Source organism: Bombina bombina, chromosome 6, assembly GCF_027579735.1.
Source record: "Bombina bombina isolate aBomBom1 chromosome 6, aBomBom1.pri, whole genome shotgun sequence".
In the NCBI taxonomy this organism is placed as follows: domain Eukaryota; kingdom Metazoa; phylum Chordata; class Amphibia; order Anura; family Bombinatoridae; genus Bombina; species Bombina bombina.
The window spans coordinates 894,474,550-894,495,653 of record NC_069504.1 but is presented as its reverse complement, the minus strand read 5'-3'; the positions used below and the strand labels follow the sequence as shown (position 1 = coordinate 894,495,653).

The window sequence follows — 21,104 nt, the reverse complement described above, 5'->3', positions numbered from 1 at the left end:
GACAATCTGCCCCCTACTTGGTCCGGGGACCGGTCGGGGGCCGCCCCTTCATTCCGATTTTGTCTCAGCAGGCTTCTTTTTCTGCTTGGACTTGTTCCAAGACTGAGCAGACTTCCAAGTTCCCATGGACTGATCCGCTTTCGCGGCAGGCTGCTGGCGCTGGGCCTTGTCCGCACGAAAGGGACGAAAAGTAGATACTTTAGGCTTAGCCTTCTTATCCTGCGGTGGGAAAGCTTCCTTGAAAAGGCAGGGACAAGAGCCTCAACTTAGAGGTCATGTCCGCAGACCAAGACTTTAGCTACAGAGCCCTGCGAGCTCAAACGGAGAATCCTTAAACTTTTGCGTTCAGGCGAATAATTTGCATATCGGGGTCACAAATTAAAGTATTGTTGACCTTCAACGCTTTAATCTTATCCTGTATCTCGTCGATGGAAATCTCCCTCTAGACCATATCACACAGGGATTCACACCAATATGTGGCAGCTACAGCCGCTGCCGGTTGAAAAAAAAAAACCTGTGTGTTGAAACATTTTCCTTAACATGTTTTCCAACTTTTTATGCATGGGCTCTTTAAACGACAAACTATCCTCGAGAGGAATAGTCGTCCGCTTCGCGACCGTAGAGATGGCACCATCCACCTTAGGGACAGTCCCCCACAGCTTGAGCTGAGAGTCCGGAACGGGGAACAGTTTCTTAAAAGAAGAAGGGGAAAAGGAAGAACCTAATCACTCCCATTCATTCTTAATAATATTAGCCATCTTAACAGGAACCAGGAAGGTTTGAGGCACCACCCTGTCCTTGTATACCTTATCAAGCTCAGGAATCGAAGGTTGCTCCGGAAACTTTGGTTCCAGGACCTCCAGAGTAGCAAGCACTTGCTTCAGCAAAAAGCGCAAATTCTCCATCCTAAACCTAAACTCAGGCTCCTCCGCAGCCAGAGGATGAGATGACACGGACACCGACCCAGAAGGAGCGTCCTCCAAAGAGTCGGAGTGGGCCTCGTCATCGTATAAACGCCTCTGATATTTCCATAGACGTAGACAACCTCTGGGCCGGTCCGCCATGGTACACCCTACGCTTGCGCTTAGCAGAACGTGGTAAGGCATGGATCACTTTCGATACCGCCGTTTGCAGTTGATCCACAAAATCTGACGGCCAACGAATCTCTCCCGTAGGAGTAATGGTTGGACCCTGGGGCGCTGCATGTGCACTCTGAGATAAAAGCAGGGAACGCACCTCACAGGACGAGGAGCCCTCAGAGGTGGACGACTCAGTAGTACTAGACATCCCCTTAGTTTTAGATGTTGCAAATTTATCAAGGCATGTGGAACATAGTTGAGCAGGCTGATCTACAAGAACCTCCTCACAATAAACACAGGAATAAGACTTTGTTAAAGAGGGAGTACCCTCTAACGCGTCAGAGTCCTCCATAGCTTGCGCTTTTATTATGGACTAGACTAGCTTAAAAAACAGGCACCTTTATACTTCCAATGGCCAGGGCACTCACCACCTCTTATGACCCTGACTACAGAAACTGCTTTGTCTCATATGCCGCTGATTAACAGAGGAAGTGAAAACTCACACCCAGTCACCTGGGATGCCTCGCAGGACCGCCCCTGCACTAAGGAGAAAACGCTCCAAAATCGGCCACGCAAATACTCCCGGAAGTCAACCTGAAGTTCCACCATTGCCAGTGCCACATCTCTGCCAGAGCCACATCTCGCACATATTGCAGCAATAACACAACAAAATTATGTATAACCCCCCCTGTTGAATAATTCCCTCACTAGGAATATTAACCCTTGATTCCATAAGATAAAAGGCGCCACACTGTAACCCTGTCTTCTGTGTTATAATTATGTATAAAAAATGAAACAATCTTACCAGAATCAATGCTGTGGAACAGGAACACGGCCCTTCACGTGTACCAGGTAGAAGCATTGCTCCTGACATGGACTTGAGTGCAGAAAGCAGGCAGCGAAACTTATTAACAGCTCTACAAGCATCAGCGTTGACATGAGTTGGGATGGTTTCACAGAAAGACTCTCCCTGCATCTCCGGACTAACTTTCATCCAGGCTCTCACTGAGAGGCTGACAGGACTACTTAAAACTCCAGTCCCATTCCGAAGAGTACTACCCTCCATAAGAGAAAACTCTGAATCTTCTGCACTTCTTTGACATCCTCCTGTGACAAAAGGTAAAGAATGACTGGGGGATGAGAAGAGTGGGGGAGGTATTTAAGCCTTTGGCTGGGGTGTCTTTGCCTCCTCCTGGTGGCCAGGTTCTTATTTCCCAAAAGTAATGAATGAAGCCATGAACTCTCCTCCCCTTTAGATGGAAATTCCACTCCAAATATATAGTCTCTTGAACAATTGTGTATGTGTGTAATGGCAAAGCAGGTATTTTTATGGTAAACAAGAAGTATTTTTTTTCTCCCGAATGTGATAAACTTCTGTTCATGAGGAAAAGATGGATGTCCCAGCAAGATGTTTCCAAGAGTTGCATGCAGCCCTCAGTTGTCCACCAGTTATATTCAATAGTGGCAGGACCACAAATATACTGTACTTGTCCCCGATTACATGAATAGTAGGAATTCCTTAAAATTTATACCCACCACACAAGATACCCCTTCAGGATACATTGACAAATTCTCTTCTTACAACTTTACCCTTCAGGTCTCTCTTCTATTTATCACATTATACACAATCATATTTCATTCTATAGATTATAGATGTGCCCCCACCAGTATCTGCTACAAATTAGATTTACATGGACAGTGTACCCCAATTTGCTCCCAATTATACATTTTACCAGCTGGAGTTTATTTAAATTGTTTGCAAATAGCACCTTAGCAACCTTTATTTCAGTATTTGAAACAGCTGATGTTGCCTGTTGTATCCATACCTATACTGAAAGCTGTGTAAACATAGCCAGCAAAATAAATTACAACCCCAGTAGGAGGTAGAAGAGATGAGCAATAAAAAAGTGTTACTTTTCAGTTGCTCTCATCCACGTGTTGGGCTGTGGTAGACAAAGATAATATAAAGAAGTGATAAAATAAAGATATATGATTTCCTTGCAGGAACAACCTATTTTAATGGGTGGTGGTTTCAAAGAACAAAGCCAGCTATTTTATGCACAAAAATAATCCTAGAGAAACAAATTTCTCATACATTTTATACTCTGCAGCTGGTAGAACAAGTCATTGGAAACATATTAAGGGAAAAACAACTTTACAGTACACTGTCTGTTGAAAAAGCAACTGCCAGGTAATAACACATTACAGGTTCAACAGTTTCAGACGCACGCATATTTTACAGAACCCCACACATCCCTTGTTCCTGAAAACACTCACATATTAAGAGACCGTGTTAGATTAATGTGGTTATTAGGATCATCTTTACACAACTTAATACACATTTAGTACATAAAGGTCATTGAAAAAAAGTGTGCTTCATTCTTACTTTGCTTTAAGTTGGGAAAGCCCATTGCTTTTGGCTCTCCTGGGATTTGCTTGGGAGGAAGCGGTTTCAAGTGAAGGCTATTATCCATTCCCAAAGGCAGCACAGAATCCTTTTTAGCAGCAGGCATGATGTGGTTAGCTATGAGTATTTAAAATAAATAAAGAGAATAGGTCACTGCAGTGCACTGAAACAATATGAGATACAATACGCCAGCTAGAATTGAACAAAGGCCAGTTATAGTAGATTTTTTATAAAGAGATAGACAGTCACGTACCATCAGCCTCTGTGTTGGAATTTGGTTGCATCGATGGCCGTTTTTGAGAACCCTGATCTTCAGCTTTATTCTCAAAAGCTCTCAAAACCAATTTCTTTTCAGCTGGGGGAGGGGAAGGCAAAAACATAAATGACAGTTGTTGGAATTTAATGAAACATCGTAAGTTTTCTTCTGACTGTATATTCCCTCATCTTATTCATACTGACCTGTAGGGAGTATGTTCTCTTTGGCTGGTTCACTGTCCTCTATCTCTGGCATACCTGCATCATTCCCAATCTTTACAGTATCTAAGGAAAAAGATCATCTTAGTAATGTAGTGAAAAAGTTTAGCGCCCTGTTTAGTGGATAATGCAACAGATATCAGAACCTTAACACAATTCAAATGTTGTGTTTACAACTTGCACCAAGATGATTAAGTAATAGATTTCCAAGAACAGGTATTAGACTTTAAGGAAAAATCCTAAATATCTTTGATGCAAGCAATACAATATATTGTAGCCCCAGTACCTTTCTCAAACTTAAGATGATTATTAGAAAGGTCTTCAGGTTTTCCTTCATTTTTCTCGACAATTACATTTTGTAGCTTGTTCTCAGTACCAGCTTCACCTATTACCTCCTTACTAGAGGTCTGGACAGTCTCCACCTGTTAAAAATAAATAAAAAATACTGACTTGGTACAGTGCCTTGTTAAATGTTCTTCTGAGTTGAGTCATAGACTACACCAAAGGATTTAAAGGGACATTTTACTGTAAAATGTTCTCCCCTTTAATGTGTAACCAATAAGCCATTTTACTTTACCCGCTGGGGTGTATTAAATGGTTTACAAATGGATCCTTTTCCTTTATTTTGGCATTTGAAATAGCTGCTTCTGCCAGTGGTATCTCCACCTAAAATGGACACTTCAATACTTAAAGGGACAGTCTACTCCAGAATTGTTATTGTTTAAAAAGATAGATAATCCCTTTATTACCCATTCCACTGTTTTGCATAACTAGCAATGTTATATGATTATACTTTTTACATCTGCGATTACCTTGTAGCTAAGCCTTTGCAGACTGCCCCTTATTTCAGTTGTTTTGTCAGACTTGCATTTAGCCAATCAGTGCCCTATCACTTGTAAATCCACAGTTGTCGCCACAATGTTATCTGTATGGCACACATGAACTTACGCCCTCTAGCTGTGAAAAACTGCCAAATGCACTGAAATAAAGGACGGCCTTCAAGGTTTGAGAAATTAGCATATGAGCATACCTAGGTTTAGCTTTCAACAAATACAAAGAGGACAAAGCAAATTTGATGATAAAAGTGAATTGGAAAGTTGTTTAAAATTGCATTCCCTATCGAATTCATGAAAGTTTAATTTTGACTAGACTGTCCCTTTGAGTATTAGCTATAGAAAAGCAATGTAAACATAGTCAGCAGAAGAAATTACACTGCCAGTGTGTGTGTGTGTGGGGGGGGGGGGGGGAGGGGAGTTAAGGGTGAAAATAAAATGCTAATTTCTAAGTATTAGGCTATATCATATTTTATACATTGATGCTGGTATAATATGTAATTGGAAACACATTAAAAGGGTAAGGAGAAAGAGAAATTTATTTAACGTTTCGGGGAATTTTACATCTCCTTCATCAGAACCGTTACATAAATTTTGGTTTTCTGAGACCCAAAATTTTCCTGTGAGTGCATCTCTTTTTTGGATACGTATTTGGATACATATTTGCACCCAGGTAATTGTCCCGTGGTGAATGGATCAGCTGTTTGGACAGTATATATACTAAGTGAAAAGCATTACTGGGCTAAAAAGCTGCACCCAGGGGGTAAATGGGAAAAAGGGGCAACCCGACGTGGAGTCCTTGTTCAGTGTGCTTAGAGGAATATGGCTACACCTCACTGACGAGGCCCAATGAAGGCTGAAACGATAGTCTCTCTCACTCTCTCTCTCTCTCTCCTTACCCTTTAATGTGTTTCCAATTGAAAAATTTTGGGTCTCAGAAAACCAAAATTCATATTACCCCAGGGCTGAGCATGTTGCAAGGTCATGGGATGTGTACCCAGTCCAGTCTGGGAGTGCAGTCCCCTTCCATGTTTTGTATATGTATAGGGTGATTACATAAGCCTGTGCAGCCTTTACTTGTTCCCAGTTTGTTGTATTGAGAGAGTACATTGTGTGGCTGTTTAGGGTCCCAGGTTTTGAAAGGGACCTTGATGTGGTACCTGGGCTTGTCCCATTTGGCCAAATGCGGTAACTAACCCTTCCATTTTTGCTTTTAATCTTAGCCGAGAGCTTGTAAGTGAGTGCTGGACTTTCTCTGTGTGTTTTATTAAATTTGTTTTGTAATTTAGATTTACTATATTAAACATACAGGCCCCATAGTAGAGACTTAATGCAAAAAAAAAAACAAAAAAACGTCAGTACACCTTTATTTTTGAAAACAGACTCAATCCTCCTTGGCATGGTGGATACCAGGTGTGGCACACATTTCTAGAGAGATGTTTTGCCATTCTTCAGAGAATTGCTCTCTCTTTCTTTTTTAAATTACCCCAAAGGAGTTCTATTTGATTCAAGTCAGGTGACATACTTGGCTAGGTGATAGTTTTCACTTTTTTCCTTCTTTAGAAACTCTTTCATGATTTTGGCAGTGTGCTTTGGATCGTTATGTTGGAATAGTCCTCTTCTGCCAAGCTTCTGAAGACTGGAAGTCATCTCGTCAACCAGCATTTTGATATATCCACAACTGTTCATGGTGCCATCTATAAATGTCATCTCCCCAATATCTTTTGCACTCATGCAGCCTCATATCATCATACTCCCACACCTCAGTGCTTCACTGTTAGGACTATGCATTCACTGAAATAATCCTGGCCAGGTTCCCCCAAAACATGCTGAACCCCAACTGAGCTGAACAAGTTTATCTTGTTCTCATCTAACCAAAGAATCTGCTGTTTCAAATAATCAGTTTTCTTTTCATGCTGTGTAGCAAAGTTTAATCTTGCTGTTTTGTGCCGAAGAGCGAGCAAGGGTTATTTCTTGGATGCCTTCCATAGATGTTGACATTATACAATATCCTTCACACTGTCGGAGCTGTCACAGAAACTCCAATTTCCATTGATAAACCCTGAGCCAAGTCTGAAGCAGTTGCCCGTCTGTTTTTCAGAGCTATTTGTACTGTCCACGGTGTCATTTTAGGAAGACAGACAGTCACTGCGTCTCTGATTAGTGATGGCTCATTCCATACCTCTTGATTACTGCTGCAACTAGGTATCGACTGATTTTTTTTATTGAGGTTATAGGCATACAAATTGTATATGTTAGAAAAGCATAACGAAGTTGAACAATATCGGTGATCAAAAGATATTATTAGAACTAGAGCTCATAATTAGGTATCAGCTTTGGTCAGCTAAATATTCTAAATAACTAACACCTAGATTACGAGTTTTGAGCGATATAGGGAAAGTAAAGAACGCCACAAAAGTGGCGTTATTTAACCCCCTATAGCGCTGCCTACAAGTTTAAAAAAACCCGGCTTGCACATGCGATATGGAGATTTTGAGCTCCATACCGCACCCAAATACAAGCAGTGTTTTGACGTGCTCGTGCACGCTTTCTCCATAGACATCAATGGGGAGAGCCGCCCCAAAAAAAAAGCCTGACACCTGCGATCGCGGAAACAAAAGCCCCGTAATGCAGCCCCATTGATGTCTATGGGGAAAAAGAAAATACAGTTTAAACCCAACACCCTAACATAAACCCTGAGTCTAAACACCCCTAATCTGCCGCCCCAACATCGCCGCCACCTATATAATGTTATTAACCCATAATCTGCCGCTCCCGATATCGCCACCACCTAAATAAAACTAACCCCTAATCTGCCGCTCCCGATATCACCGCCACTATACTAAAGTTATATCGTAGCTAGCTTAGGTTTTATTTTTATTTCACAGGTAAGTTTGTATTTGGTTTAACTAGGTAGACTAGTTAGTAAATAGTTATTAACTATTTACTACCTAGCTAAAATAAATACAAAAAAAAAAAAAAAAAAAAAAAAAAACTTACCTGTGAAATAAAACCTAACCTGCCTTACACTAAAACCTAACATTAAAAAAAATTTAAAAAAATAACATTACAAAAACAAACTAAATAATCCAAAAAAATTAAGATAATTCCTATTCGAATACCCTTTAAAAAAAAAAAAAAAAAAAAAAAAAAAAAAAAAAACACTCCCAAAATAAAAACCTAATCTACAATAAACTACCAAGGGCCCTTAAAAGGGCCTTTTGTAGCGCATTGCCCTGAGATAAACAGCTCTTTTGCTCCAAAAAAAATACAAACACCCCCTAACACTTTACACCCCCCAAACTACCAAGGGCCCTTAAAAGGGTATTTTGGGGGGCTTTAAAAGGGCCTTTTGTAGGGCATTGCCCTGAGATAGCATGATTAAGGACATGTAGTCATAAACGTTGCTACTGTTGTGCTTATGCTGCAATAAAGAATTGGTAAATATTAATTTTCTGGAGTGCTGCTGTTTTGCTTTGGCTTTTTGTATATTGTTGCAGGGTTTGTGCAGTGCCCTGTTACAGCTTGCACCCATACCATACAGTGTGTGCTGGACTTTCTTTGTTTTTTGATTGCCCTGAGATAAACTGTTCTTTTGCTAAAAAACAAAACAAACAAAAAACACCCCCTAAAAGTATAAATTACACAAAATAAGAAATAAATTATCAAAATTAAAAAAAAAAAAAAAAGGATATTCCTATTCTAATACCCATAAAAAAAAACTACAAATGGCCCTTAAAAGGGCCTTTGGTAGGGCATTGCCCTAAAGATATCAGCTCTTTTAGTGAATAAAAAACAAACACTCACAAACCCCCAACCCCCCCAAAATAAAAAAAATAAAAAACAAAAAACCTAAGCTACCCATTGCCCTGAAAAGGGCAATTGTAGGGGCATTTAGCTCTTTTACAAGCCCAAACCCTAATCTAAAAAAAAAAAAACCTTTAAAAAAAAAGCCTAACACTAACCCCTGACGATCCACTTAGTTTTTGAAGTACCGCTTGAATGATCTTCATCCCGGCGAAGTCTTCACCCAGGCAGCCTCTTCAATCTTCATCCCAGCGCCGATGTTCTGATCCAAGTGGCGAGAAGTCTTCATTCAGGCGGCATCTTCTATCTTGATCCCGGAGGTGCGGGGCGGGTCAATCCTGAAGACATCTGGCGCAGAGCTCCTCTTCATACGGTCGCCGCCGTACGCTGAATCTTCAATGCAAGGGTTGCGATTCAAGATGGCGTTCCTTGCATTCCTATTGGTTGAAAAATTTGAATCAGCCAATAGGAATTTTTTTAAGGGTTTTTTTTTTAAGATGCCCATACAAATGTCCTTTTCAGGGCAATGGGTAGCTTAGGTTTTTTTAGAAATAGGTTTTTTATTTTGGGGGGTTGGTTGGGTGGTGGGTTTTACTGTTGGGGGGTCTTTGTAGGGTTTTTTTTTACAGGTAAAAGAGCTGATATCTTTGGGGCAATGCCCCACAAAAGGCCCTTTTAAAAGGGCCATTGGTAGTTTATTGTAGGCTAGGTTTTTTTTGTTTTTTTTTGGGTGGGCTTTTTAATATTCTTATAGGGCTAGGTGTAATTATTTTTTATTTTGGATAATTTATTTCTTATTTTCCGTAATTTAGTATTTGTTATTTTTTTGTAACTTAGTATTTATTTATTTTTTGTAGAGTAGGGTTAGGATTTTTTTTAATGTGTAGTTTAGTTTTATTTAATTGGTAGTTAGTTTAAATTTTAGATTAATTATTATATTAGTTTCATTGTTAGTTTAAACTTAGTTTTTTTAATTTGACAGGTAAATTTTAATTTCATTTAAGCTAGGGAAAACATAATTTATGTAAGAACTTACCTGATAAATTAATTTCTTTCATATTAGCAAGAGTCCATGAGCTAGTGACGTATGGGATATACATTCCTACCAGGAGGGGCAAAGTTTCCCAAACCTCAAAATGCCTATAAATACACCTCACAACACCCACAATTCAGTTTAACGAATAGCCAAGAAGTGGGGTGATAAAAAAGTGCGAAAGCATATAAAATAAGGAATTGGAATAATTGTGCTTTATACAAAATCATAACCACCACAAAAAAAGGGCGGGCCTCATGGACTCTTGCTAATATGAAAGAAATGACTTTATCAGGTAAGTTCTTACATAAATTATGTTTTCTTTCATGTAATTAGCAAGAGTCCATGAGCTAGTGACGTATGGGATAATGATTACCCAAGATGTGGATCTTTCCACACAAGAGTCACTAGAGAGGGAGGGATAAAATAAAGACAGCCAATTCCTGCTGAAAAAAATCCACACCCAAAATAAAGTTTAATGAAAAACATAAGCAGAAGATTCAAACTGAAACCGCTGCCTGAAGTACTTTTCTACCAAAAACTGCTTCAGAAGAAGAAAATACATCAAAATGGTAGAATTTAGTAAAAGTATGCAAAGAGGACCAAGTTGCTGCTTTGCAAATCTGATCAACCGAAGCTTCATTCCTAAACGCCCAGGAAGTAGAAACTGACCTAGTAGAATGAGCTGTAATCCTCTGAGGCGGAGTTTTACCCGACTCAACATAGGCAAGATGAATTAAAGATTTCAACCAAGATGCCAAAGAAATGGCAGAAGCTTTCTGGCCTTTTCTAGAACCGGAAAAGATAACAAATAGACTAGAAGTCTTTCGGAAAGATTTAGTAGCTTCAACATAATATTTCAAAGCTCTAACAACATCCAAAGAATGCAACGATTTCTCCTTAGAATTCTTAGGATTAGGACATAATGAAGGAACCACAATTTCTCTACTAATGTTGTTGGAATTCACAACTTTAGGTAAAAATTCAAAAGAAGTTCGCAACACCGCCTTATCCTGATGAAAAATCAGAAAAGGAGACTCACAAGAAAGAGCAGATAATTCAGAAACTCTTCTGGCAGAAGAGATGGCCAAAAGGAACAAAAAACTTTCCAAGAAAGTAATTTAATATCCAATGAATGCATAGGTTCAAATGGAGGAGCTTGAAGAGCCCCCAGAACCAAATTCAAACTCCAAGGAGGAGAAATTGACTTAATGACAGGCTTTATACGAACCAAAGCTTGTACAAAACAATGAATATCAGGAAGACTAGCAATCTTTCTGAGAAAAAGAACAGAAAGAGCAGAGATTTGTCCTTTCAAGGAACTTGCGGACAAACCCTTATCTAAACCATCCTGAAGAAACTGTAATATTCTCGGTATTCTAAAAGAATGCCAAGAAAAATGATGAGAAAGACACCAAGAAATATAAGTCTTCCAGACTCTATAATATATCTCTCTAGATACAGATTTACGAGCCTGTAACATAGTATTAATCACAGAGTCAGAGAAACCTCTTTGACCAAGAATCAAGCGTTCAATCTCCATACCTTTAAATTTAAGGATTTCAGATCCTGATGGAAAAAAGGACCTTGAGACAGAAGGTCTGGTCTTAACGGAAGAGTCCACGGTTGGCAAGAGGCCATCCGGACAAGATCCGCATACCAAAACCTGTGAGGCCATGCCGAAGCTACCAGCAGAACAAACGAGCATTCCTTCAGAATCTTGGAGATTACTCTTGGAAGAAGAACTAGAGGCGGAAAGATATAGGCAGGATGATACTTCCAAGGAAGTGATAATGCATCCACTGCCTCCGCCTGAGGATCCCGGGATCTGGACAGATACCTGGGAAGTTTCTTGTTTAGATGAGACGCCATCAGATCTATTTTTGGAAGTTCCCACATTTGAACAATCTGAAGAAATACCTCTGGGTGAAGAGACCATTCGCCCGGATGCAACGTTTGGCGACTGAGATAATCCGCTTCCCAATTGTCTATACCTGGGATATGAACCGCAGAGATTAGACAGGAGCTGGATTCCGCCCAAACCAAAATTCGAGATACTTCTTTCATAGCCAGAGGACTGTGAGTCCCTCCTTGATGATTGATGTATGCCACAAATGTGACATTGTCTGTCTAAAAACAAATGAACGATTCTCTCTTCAGAAGAGGCCAAAACTGAAGAGCTCTGAAAATTGCACGGAGTTCCAAAATATTGATCGGTAATCTCACCTCCTGAGATTCCCAAACTCCTTGTGCCGTCAGAGATCCCCACACAGCTCCCCAACCTGTGAGACTTGCATCTGTTGAAATTACAGTCCAGGTCGGAAGCACAAAAGAAGCCCCCTGAATTAAACGATGGTGATCTGTCCACCACGTTAGAGAGTGTCGAACAATCGGTTTTAAAGATATTAATTGAGATATCTTTGTGTAATCCTTGCACCATTGATTCAGCATACAGAGCTGAAGAGGTCGCATGTGAAAACGAGCAAAGGGGATCGCGTCCGATGCAGCAGTCATAAGACCTAGAATTTCCATGCATAAGGCTACCGAAGGGAATGATTGTGACTGAAGGTTTCGACAAGCTGCAATCAATTTTAGACGTCTCTTGTCTGTTAAAGACAGAGTCATGGACACTGAATCTATCTGGAAACCCAGAAAGGTTACCCTTGTCTGAGGAATCAAAGAACTTTTTGGTAAATTGATCCTCCAACCATGATCTTGAAGAAACAACACAAGTCGATTCGTATGAGATTCTGCTAAATGTAAAGACTGAGCAAGTACCAAGATATCGTCCAAATAAGGAAATACCACAATACCCTGTTCTCTGATTACAGACAGAAGGGCACCGAGAACCTTTGAAAAAATTCTTGGAGCTGTAGCTAGGCCAAACGGTAGAGCCACAAACTGGTAATGCTTGTCCAGAAAAGAGAATCTCAGGAACTGATAATGATCTGGATGAATCGGAATATGCAGATATGCATCCTGTAAATCTATTGTGGACATATAATTCCCTTGCTGAACAAAAGGCAAGATAGTCCTTACAGTTACCATCTTGAACGTTGGTATCCTTACATAACGATTCAATATTTTTAGATCCAGAACTGGTCTGAAGGAATTCTCCTTCTTTGGTACAATGAAGAGATTTGAATAAAACCCCATCCCCTGTTCCGGAACTGGAACTGGCATAATTACTCCAGCCAACTCTAGATCTGAAACACAATTCAGAAATGCTTGAGCTTTCACTGGATTTACTGGGACACAGGAAAGAAAAAATCTCTTTGCAGGAGGTCTCATCTTGAAACCAATTCTGTACCCTTCTGAAACAATGTTCTGAATCCAAAGATTGTGAACAGAATTGATCCAAATTTCTTTGAAAAAAACGTAACCTGCCCCCTACCAGCTGAGCTGGAATGAGGGCCGCACCTTCATGTGGACTTAGAAGCAGGCTTTGCCTTTCTAGCAGGCTTGGATTTATTCCAGACTGGAGATGGTTTCCAAACTGAAACTGCTCCTGAGGATGAAGGATCAGGCTTTTGTTCTTTGTTGAAACGAAAGGAACGAAAACGATTATTAGCCCTGTTTTTACCATTAGATTTTTTATCCTGTGGTAAAAAAGTTCCTTTCCCACCAGTAACAGTTGAGATAATAGAATCCAACTGAGAACCAAATAATTTGTTACCCTGGAAAGAAATGGAAAGTAGAGTTGATTTAGAAGCCATATCAGCATTCCAAGTCTTAAGCCATAAAGCTCTTCTAGCTAAAATAGCTAGAGACATAAACCTGACATCAACTCTGATAATATCAAAAATGGCATCACAGATAAAATTATTAGCATGCTGAAGAAGAATAATATCATCATGAGAATCATGATTTGTTACTTGTTGCGCTAAAGTTTCCAACCAAAAAGTTGAAGCTGCAGCAACATCAGCCAATGATATCGCAGGTCTAAGAAGATTACCTGAACACAGATAAGCTTTTCTTAGAAAGGATTCAATTTTCCTATCTAAAGGATCTTTAAACGAAGTACCATCTGACGTAGGAATGGTAGTACGTTTAGCAAGGGTAGAAATAGCCCCATCAACTTTAGGGATTTTGTCCCAAAATTCTAACCTGTCAGACGGTACAGGATATAATTGCTTAAAACGTTTAGAAGGAGTAAATGAATTACCCAATTTATCCCATTCTTTGGAAATTACTGCAGAAATAGCATTAGGAACAGGAAAAACTTCTGGAATAACCACAGGAGATTTAAATACCTTATCTAAACGTTTAGAATTAGTATCAAGAGGACCAGAATCCTCTATTTCTAAAGCAATTAATACTTCTTTAAGTAAAGAACGAATAAATTCCATTTTAAATAAATATGAAGATTTATCAGCATCAATCTCTGAAACAGAATCCTCTGAACCAGAAGAGTCATCAGAATCAGAATGATGATGTTCATTTAAAAATTCATCTGTAGGGAGAGAAGTTTTAAAAGATTTTTTACGTTTACTAGAAGGAGAAATAACAGACATAGCCTTCTTGATGGATTCAGAAACAAAATCTCTTATGTTATCAGGAACATTCTGCACCTTAGATGTTGAAGGAACTGCAACAGACAATGGTACTTTACTAAAGGAAATATTGTCTGCATTAACAAGTTTGTCATGACAATTAATACAAACAACAGCCGGAGGAATAGCTACCAAAAGTTTACAGCAGATACACTTAGCTTTGGTAGATCCAGCACTAGACAGCGATTTTCCTGTAGTATCTTCTGACTCAGATGCAACGTGAGACATCTTGCAATATGTAAGAGAAAAAACAACATATAAAGCAAAATTGATCAAATTCCTTAAATGACAGTTTCAGGAATGGGAAAAAATGCCAAAGAACAAGCTTCTAGCAACCAGAAGCAATGAAAAATGAGACTTAAATAATGTGGAGACAAAAGCGACGCCCATATTTTTTAGCGCCAAATAAGACGCCCACATTATTTGGCGCCTAAATGCTTTTGGCGCCAAAAATGACGCCACATCCGGAACGCCGACATTTTTGGCGCAAAATAACGTCAAAAAAATGACGCAACTTCCGGCGACACGTATGACGCCGGAAACGGAAAATAATTTTTGCGCCAAAAAAGTCCGCGCCAAGAATGACGCAATAAAATGAAGCATTTTCAGCCCCCGCGAGCCTAACAGCCCACAGGGAAAAAATAGTCACATTTTTGAAGGTAAGAAAAAAATGAATAATTTAAATGCATAATCCCAAATATGAAACTGACTGTCTGAAAAATAAGGAAAGTTGAACATTCTGAGTCAAGGCAAATAAATGTTTGAATACATATATTTAGAACTTTATAAACAAAGTGCCCAACCATAGCTTAGAGTGTCACAGAAAATAAGATTTACTTACCCCAGGACACTCATCTACATGTTTGTAGAAAGCCAAACCAGTACTGAAACGAGAATCAGCAGAGATAATGGTATATATAAGAGTATATCGTCGATCTGAAAAGGGAGGTAAGAGATGAATCTCTACGACCGATAACAGAGAACCTATGAAATAGACCCCGTAGAAGGAGATCACTGCATTCAAATAGGCAATACTCTCCTCACATCCCTCTGACATTCACTGCACGCTGAGAGGAAAACCGGGCTCCAACTTGCTGCGGAGCGCATATCAACGTAGAATCTAGCACAAACTTACTTCACCACCTCCATCGGAGGCAAAGTTTGTAAAACTGAATTGTGGGTGTGGTGAGGGGTGTATTTATAGGCATTTTGAGGTTTGGGAAACTTTGCCCCTCCTGGTAGGAATGTATATCCCATACGTCACTAGCTCATGGACTCTTGCTAATTACATGAAAGAAATTGTAATTTTAATATAAAGTTAGGGGGTGTTAGGTTTAGGGGTTACTAGTTTAAAATTAGTTTATTGCAATGTGGGGGGCTTTCGGTTTAGGGGTTAATAGTTTAGTATATTTCGTTGTGGGGGGCTGTTGGTTTAGGGGTTAATAGGTTTATTATAGTGGCGACGCTGTAGGGCTTAACTTTAGTATAGTGGGGGCGATGTGGGCGGACGGCAGATTAGGGGTTAATAATATTTAGTGTTTGCGATGCGGGAGGGTGGCGGTTTAGAGGTTAATAAGTTTATTATAGTGGTGACGATGTCAGGGAGCGGCGGAATAAGGGTTAATCTTTTTTTTAAATGGCGGCGATATCGGGAGCGGCAGATTAGGGGTTAATACATTTATTATAGTGTTTGCGATGCGGGAGGGCCTCGGTTTAGGGGTTAATAGGTAGTTTATGGGTGTTTAATGTACTTTGTAACACTTTAATTATGAGTTTTATGCTACAGCTTTGTAACGTAAAACTCATAACTACTGACTTTAGATGGCGTTACGGATCTTGTTATTTTAGGCTGTAACGCTCGCTTTTTAGCCTCACCGCAAAACTCATAATACCGGCACTATGGGAATCCCATTGAAAAACGTCATTTTTAGGAGTGCGGGACTGACGTTGCGGTACAGCTATACCGACAAGACTTGTAATGGCGGTGGTGCTGTTTTTTTTCAGAGTTAAAAGAAGAACGCACAAACTTGTAATCTAGGTGTAAATAAGTAAAAATTTTATAGAAACTATAAACATACTTGTAGATTAAACATTGCAAAACATGTAATATTAAGTATACCCGATGAACGTCACATAGAGAGAATTATACAGATAATACCTAGCTGTATTAGGGTGTAGGTTATTAGGTTGGGCTAGCAAGTTTGGATATATTATAGGGCTCAAAAGAAACTACGTATTCAGAGCTATGTAAATATCTGTATTATAACAATGATTGTAGATCGTGATTCAGGTTCTATTAAGAATAGGGTAATATAGAAGGAGGAATATATAAGTCAACATGCCAAATAATGCTCAACATCAATATCGAATATGAAGCACAGTTCCAATACTTACCCCTTCTCATGATAGTTCAACTGAGATGTAGAGCCTGTAAAGGACATTTCATACTGAAAATATTGAGTCCCAATAGAGTTCAATCCGTCTTTTACCCATATAAGCGCTCTTCTCAGGACCAAACTACTCCCTGTATTAGGATTGCTTTCTTGGCCTTTGCCATCTGTTGCAACGAAAATGTTAACCTCCAGCAGCTTCTCATTATCTCCCAACTTCCAAGTTGTGATCATTGCAAAAATGTATCTCCAGAGTACTCCACTTCAGCGAGACACTGTGAGGCTATGGCAGCTTCTCATGTCCTACGCTCAGCTCATTTGGTCCGCGTCGGATGCACCATCCAGCAATGGTAAAACATATGACAGCAGTTTCTGCTGCCTCTGTGTCTCACATTCTCCGTTCCTAGAAGCAGGCTCCTTCTCTAGCTTCACGTGTTGCTCGCTAGTGGGGGATTGAGGAGAGGCAAACCTTACGATCATATGGAAAAGCTCTCTCTTCATATCTGTGAACACTGTATCCCCGATATTACAGAGTTCCTCCATGACCATTTGTGTAGAGGCAAGGAGCTTAAGTTATTTGAGCTATGTTGTGCCACGAGGTCAAAGAGATGGTCGCTTCCAGGTGGCTTCTGCACCGGCAGATCGCTAACAGATTATACAGTTCGGCTGTCTCAGTATTTTCTGGGTTTAAGCTGCACCGCTAAACTAGTGAGGATCGAGTAGTCGAATTGGGCCTCCTTGATAGTCTACACGTGGGCTGGAAAATGGCCGCTCTTAAGGGCGCCGATTAGTTGTAGTCTCCTGAGCAGGGCAGTTACCACTACAAACTTTAGTTCTCCGAGATATTCGCTTGGTAGATTTGCTGAGCCTCTAAATATTTGTTGTAAGTAAGAGCCTGAACGGTCGCCAAACTTGATTTTTGTAGATATTATAGCGCGGCTGCTGAGACGTGCGACCGTTCAGCTCAGGTGCTGGCTCTGCCCCCCGGTATCAACTGATTTTTAGTTCATCACCAATCTTCCTGTATCTTTTTCCATATCACAATCCAATGTTTCAATTCCTCTGACAATTATTTGCCATGCAAACATTCAGATAGACAAAGGCCATAGGTCCAAAATTGAGAAAGTTTTGATGTTCACATGTTCATGCAATTAGGTTAATTGGAAATCACAGGTACTCAATTTTGTTTCAATAATCTAACTTGTGTCTCAGCGATCACCGTTGTATTTACTTTTGTTGCATTGAGTTTCAACTTTGGGGCCTGTATTTTTTAATATAGTCTTTCTAAAGTATTTGTTTTTGATTGTTCATAAGAGGAAATACTCTACTTCTCAACTTAGAAATAATGGAATTATTGAGAGGTGATACAATTTTGAATCATTTGACATTTAAGTGATGTATTATATGACACACACAATCAGAAAGATCACTTCAGGCACACACTGCCCTCCCAAGTCCCACAAACATCTGCTGCCAAATGCTGCTAATGATCATGTCTTCACTTGTTTTTTCAGCTATTTGCTTCAGCAAAACATGCTCAAAATGTATTAATATAAGAGACCTTAAACCTTTATATCTCAGCAACCACTATCAATTCCCCCTTGCGTAATAACATTATTATCTTTTACACAATCTACTTAAAATAATCATGTTAAACATTTGTTCACCCCCATTGAACATTATCTGCCCAGAGACAGAATTTTTTTTCACTTTCCGCGCTGAGATTTTTTTAGTGAAATTTTTCTCTGCAGGTCATTTTTAAATAAAATAAAATTGTAAAATTTGTCAGTTACACTAAAGCACCAGATCAATTGCAATGTGTTGGTTAAAGTTGTATAATCTAGTGCAGTCGTTGAAAATTGCATTGCAAATTAGCTGCAAACAAAAAAAGTAATTGTAAAATGTCTCTTGAATTAAATTTGTTTCCTTTTCTCTTAGTCTAACATAGAAATGTAGTAATAAAAAAGGTGCATTGCTCATACGAACATCTTACATTTAGAGAAAAACAGCTTTGCAGACTGTGTAAAGCTAGGGAACAAGCTTGCAAACATTTTAGAGCCAGACAACAATCAATGCACTGCTGCTTTGCAGCACTACTGCATATTTGACTGTTGTCTTCAAACAGCACTTTGCTCTGGATGCACTGTGTTAAGGAAAACTTATACAATGCAGCCAGAGAACAGCTCTGTTTAAAAAGAACACCCTAATGTGGAGCAGCGCTGAAAAGATAAAAGTTCTAACAGTTCCTGTTCTTTCTGCAGACATTCTGCAATTTCTGCGATGACATCTTAGATCACTGTATGTTCTGACTTGGGGATTATCTGTATATACTGAATGTGAGATTTTGAAACAGATTCTTAAAGGTAAGGTTTTAGGGAGAGACTAATGAGTAATATTGCTACCTGACCTTTTGCCAGTTTTTTGTACCTTCTTATAGACAATGAAGCTCTCTTTTTACATTTATAGAATGCTCAACATGTAAGCAGGAATACATTTTAAAAAACAAATATTACCATAATGATCACTTAAAGAGGCAGTAAACCAACACAATAATGTTATATAATTCTGCACATAGTGCAGAATTATATAACAGTATCTTAGCGCCAACTTTATATAACAAAGTATTTCAGAGATATTTTATCACAAAGTAGAATTTGCAGAACGCTACTCCTGGCTGTACTTTATAAAATATCTCTAAAATACTTTGTTATATAAAGTTGGTGCTAAGATAACGTTATATAATTCTGCACTATGTGCAAAATTATATAACATTATTGTGTAGGTTTACTGCACCTTTAATTTCATCAGAGTTCTCAATGACAAAGGATAAAGCTCACAAAACTGAAGAGATACAAAATGGAAGTCACAGAAAATTGAATATGAAAAAGCAATATGTTGACAGCCAGATAAACACAATGCTAAATTAAGATGCATTACTTGAGTCAGTACTATGCACAGTCATGCTGAGAAGTTCTGAAGTGGTGAAGCAGTATTGTATTTAAACAACTTTATTCAGTTTTTCATCCTGTGAGATGCTTAAAGGGGCAGTCTAATGTATTAATTGTTTAAAAAGAAAGATAATCCCTATATTACCCATTCCCCAGTTTTGCATAACCAACACGGTTATATTAGCACACTTTTTACCTCTGTGATTACCTTGTATCTAAGCCTCTGCAGCCTGCCCCTTATTTCAGTTGTTTTGACAGACTTGTATTTTAGCAAGTCAGTGCCAACACAAATAACTCCACAGGAGTGAGCACAATGTGACCTATATGGCACACATGAACTAGCAGTGTCCAACAGTGAAAAACTGTCAAAATGCACAGAGATAAGAGGATTCCTCAGTTAGAGTCTTTCAAGGTTTAGCTAGCAACAAAGAATGCAAATGTAATGATAAAAGTAAATTGGAAAGTTGTATACAAATTGCATGCCCTATCTGAATCATGAAAATTAAATTTTGACTTAAAGGGACATTAAACCCAAATGTATTCTTTCATTATTCAGATAGAGAATACAATTTTAAACAACATTCCAATTTACTTATCTAATTTGCTTCATTCTTGAGATATCCTTTGTTTAAGAAAGAGCAGTGCACATGGGTGAGCCAATCACACGAGGCATCTATGTGCTGCCACCAATCAGCAGCTACGGAGCCTATCTAGATATGCTTTTCAGCAAATAAAATCAAGAGAATAAAGCAAATTAGATAATAGAAGTAATTTAGAAAGTTGTTTAAAATGGCATGCTCTTTCTAAATCATGAAAGAAAAAAATTGGGTTTATTGTCCCTTTAAAAAGGACATGCAAGTCAAAACTAAATTTAAATGATTTAGAGAGGATGCAAAGTTTAAAAATTTCAGATTTACTTTGCAATTTTACTTTTAACAATCCTTTGGTATCCTTTGTTAAAACTTACACTGTGGGCTAAATTTATAAAAAAACACGGGCGGACAGAAATGTACATATGCAGCCCTGTCCACCTGGCTTCTTCTCTGGTGGGCAGCAATCTACTGCCCGCATTTATCACTGCACACGAGCACTCCTGTGTGTTCGTGTCCAACCCTGCTCCCTGCCTGCGCACAGCCAATCACGTGTGGGCAGGAGCTGTCGATCTCTCTGGTCAGAAGAGACTGGGGAGATTGAAATTCTCCACCCAAGAGGTGGAGAACAGGGCAGGGAGGCAGCGTTCTGATGACCGCTGCTTGATAAATTCTCACTGCAGGTTAGATTGTGCAAGCCTGCAGTTAAAGTGGATAAAAGGGCTTGATAAATCGAGCCCTATATGGCTAAAAGTATTTGGAGACCTGACCATCACATCTATATGACCTTGCTGGACACCCTATTTCAAAAACACTGGCATTAATATGATGATGTTAGCCTCCCTTCTACGGCTAAAACAGCCAGCAACTCTAATGGGAAGGCTTGTACAAGATTTTGGAGTGTGTCAGTGGGAATTTGTGCCCATTCATCCAAAACAGCATTTCTGAGGTCAGGCATTGATGTTAGACTAGATGGTCTGGCTCACAAAT

The 21,104-nt window shown here is 39.2% G+C and overlaps 1 protein-coding gene across 2 annotated transcripts in view; it reads right to left on the bottom strand.

The window, feature by feature from the left end:
* GOLM2 (golgi membrane protein 2) overlaps nt 1–21,104 on the bottom strand; it is a 214,438-nt gene that overhangs the window by 88,165 nt on the left and 105,169 nt on the right. For both annotated transcript variants that reach the window (XM_053718468.1, XM_053718467.1), the window contains exons 5-8: nt 4,247–4,382; nt 3,946–4,026; nt 3,740–3,841; nt 3,466–3,603 (exon numbers count right to left, since the gene is read on the bottom strand). In XM_053718468.1, the coding sequence (XP_053574443.1) occupies nt 3,466–3,603; nt 3,740–3,841; nt 3,946–4,026; nt 4,247–4,382 (457 nt within the window). The remainder of the gene's footprint in view (nt 1–3,465; nt 3,604–3,739; nt 3,842–3,945; nt 4,027–4,246; nt 4,383–21,104) is intronic.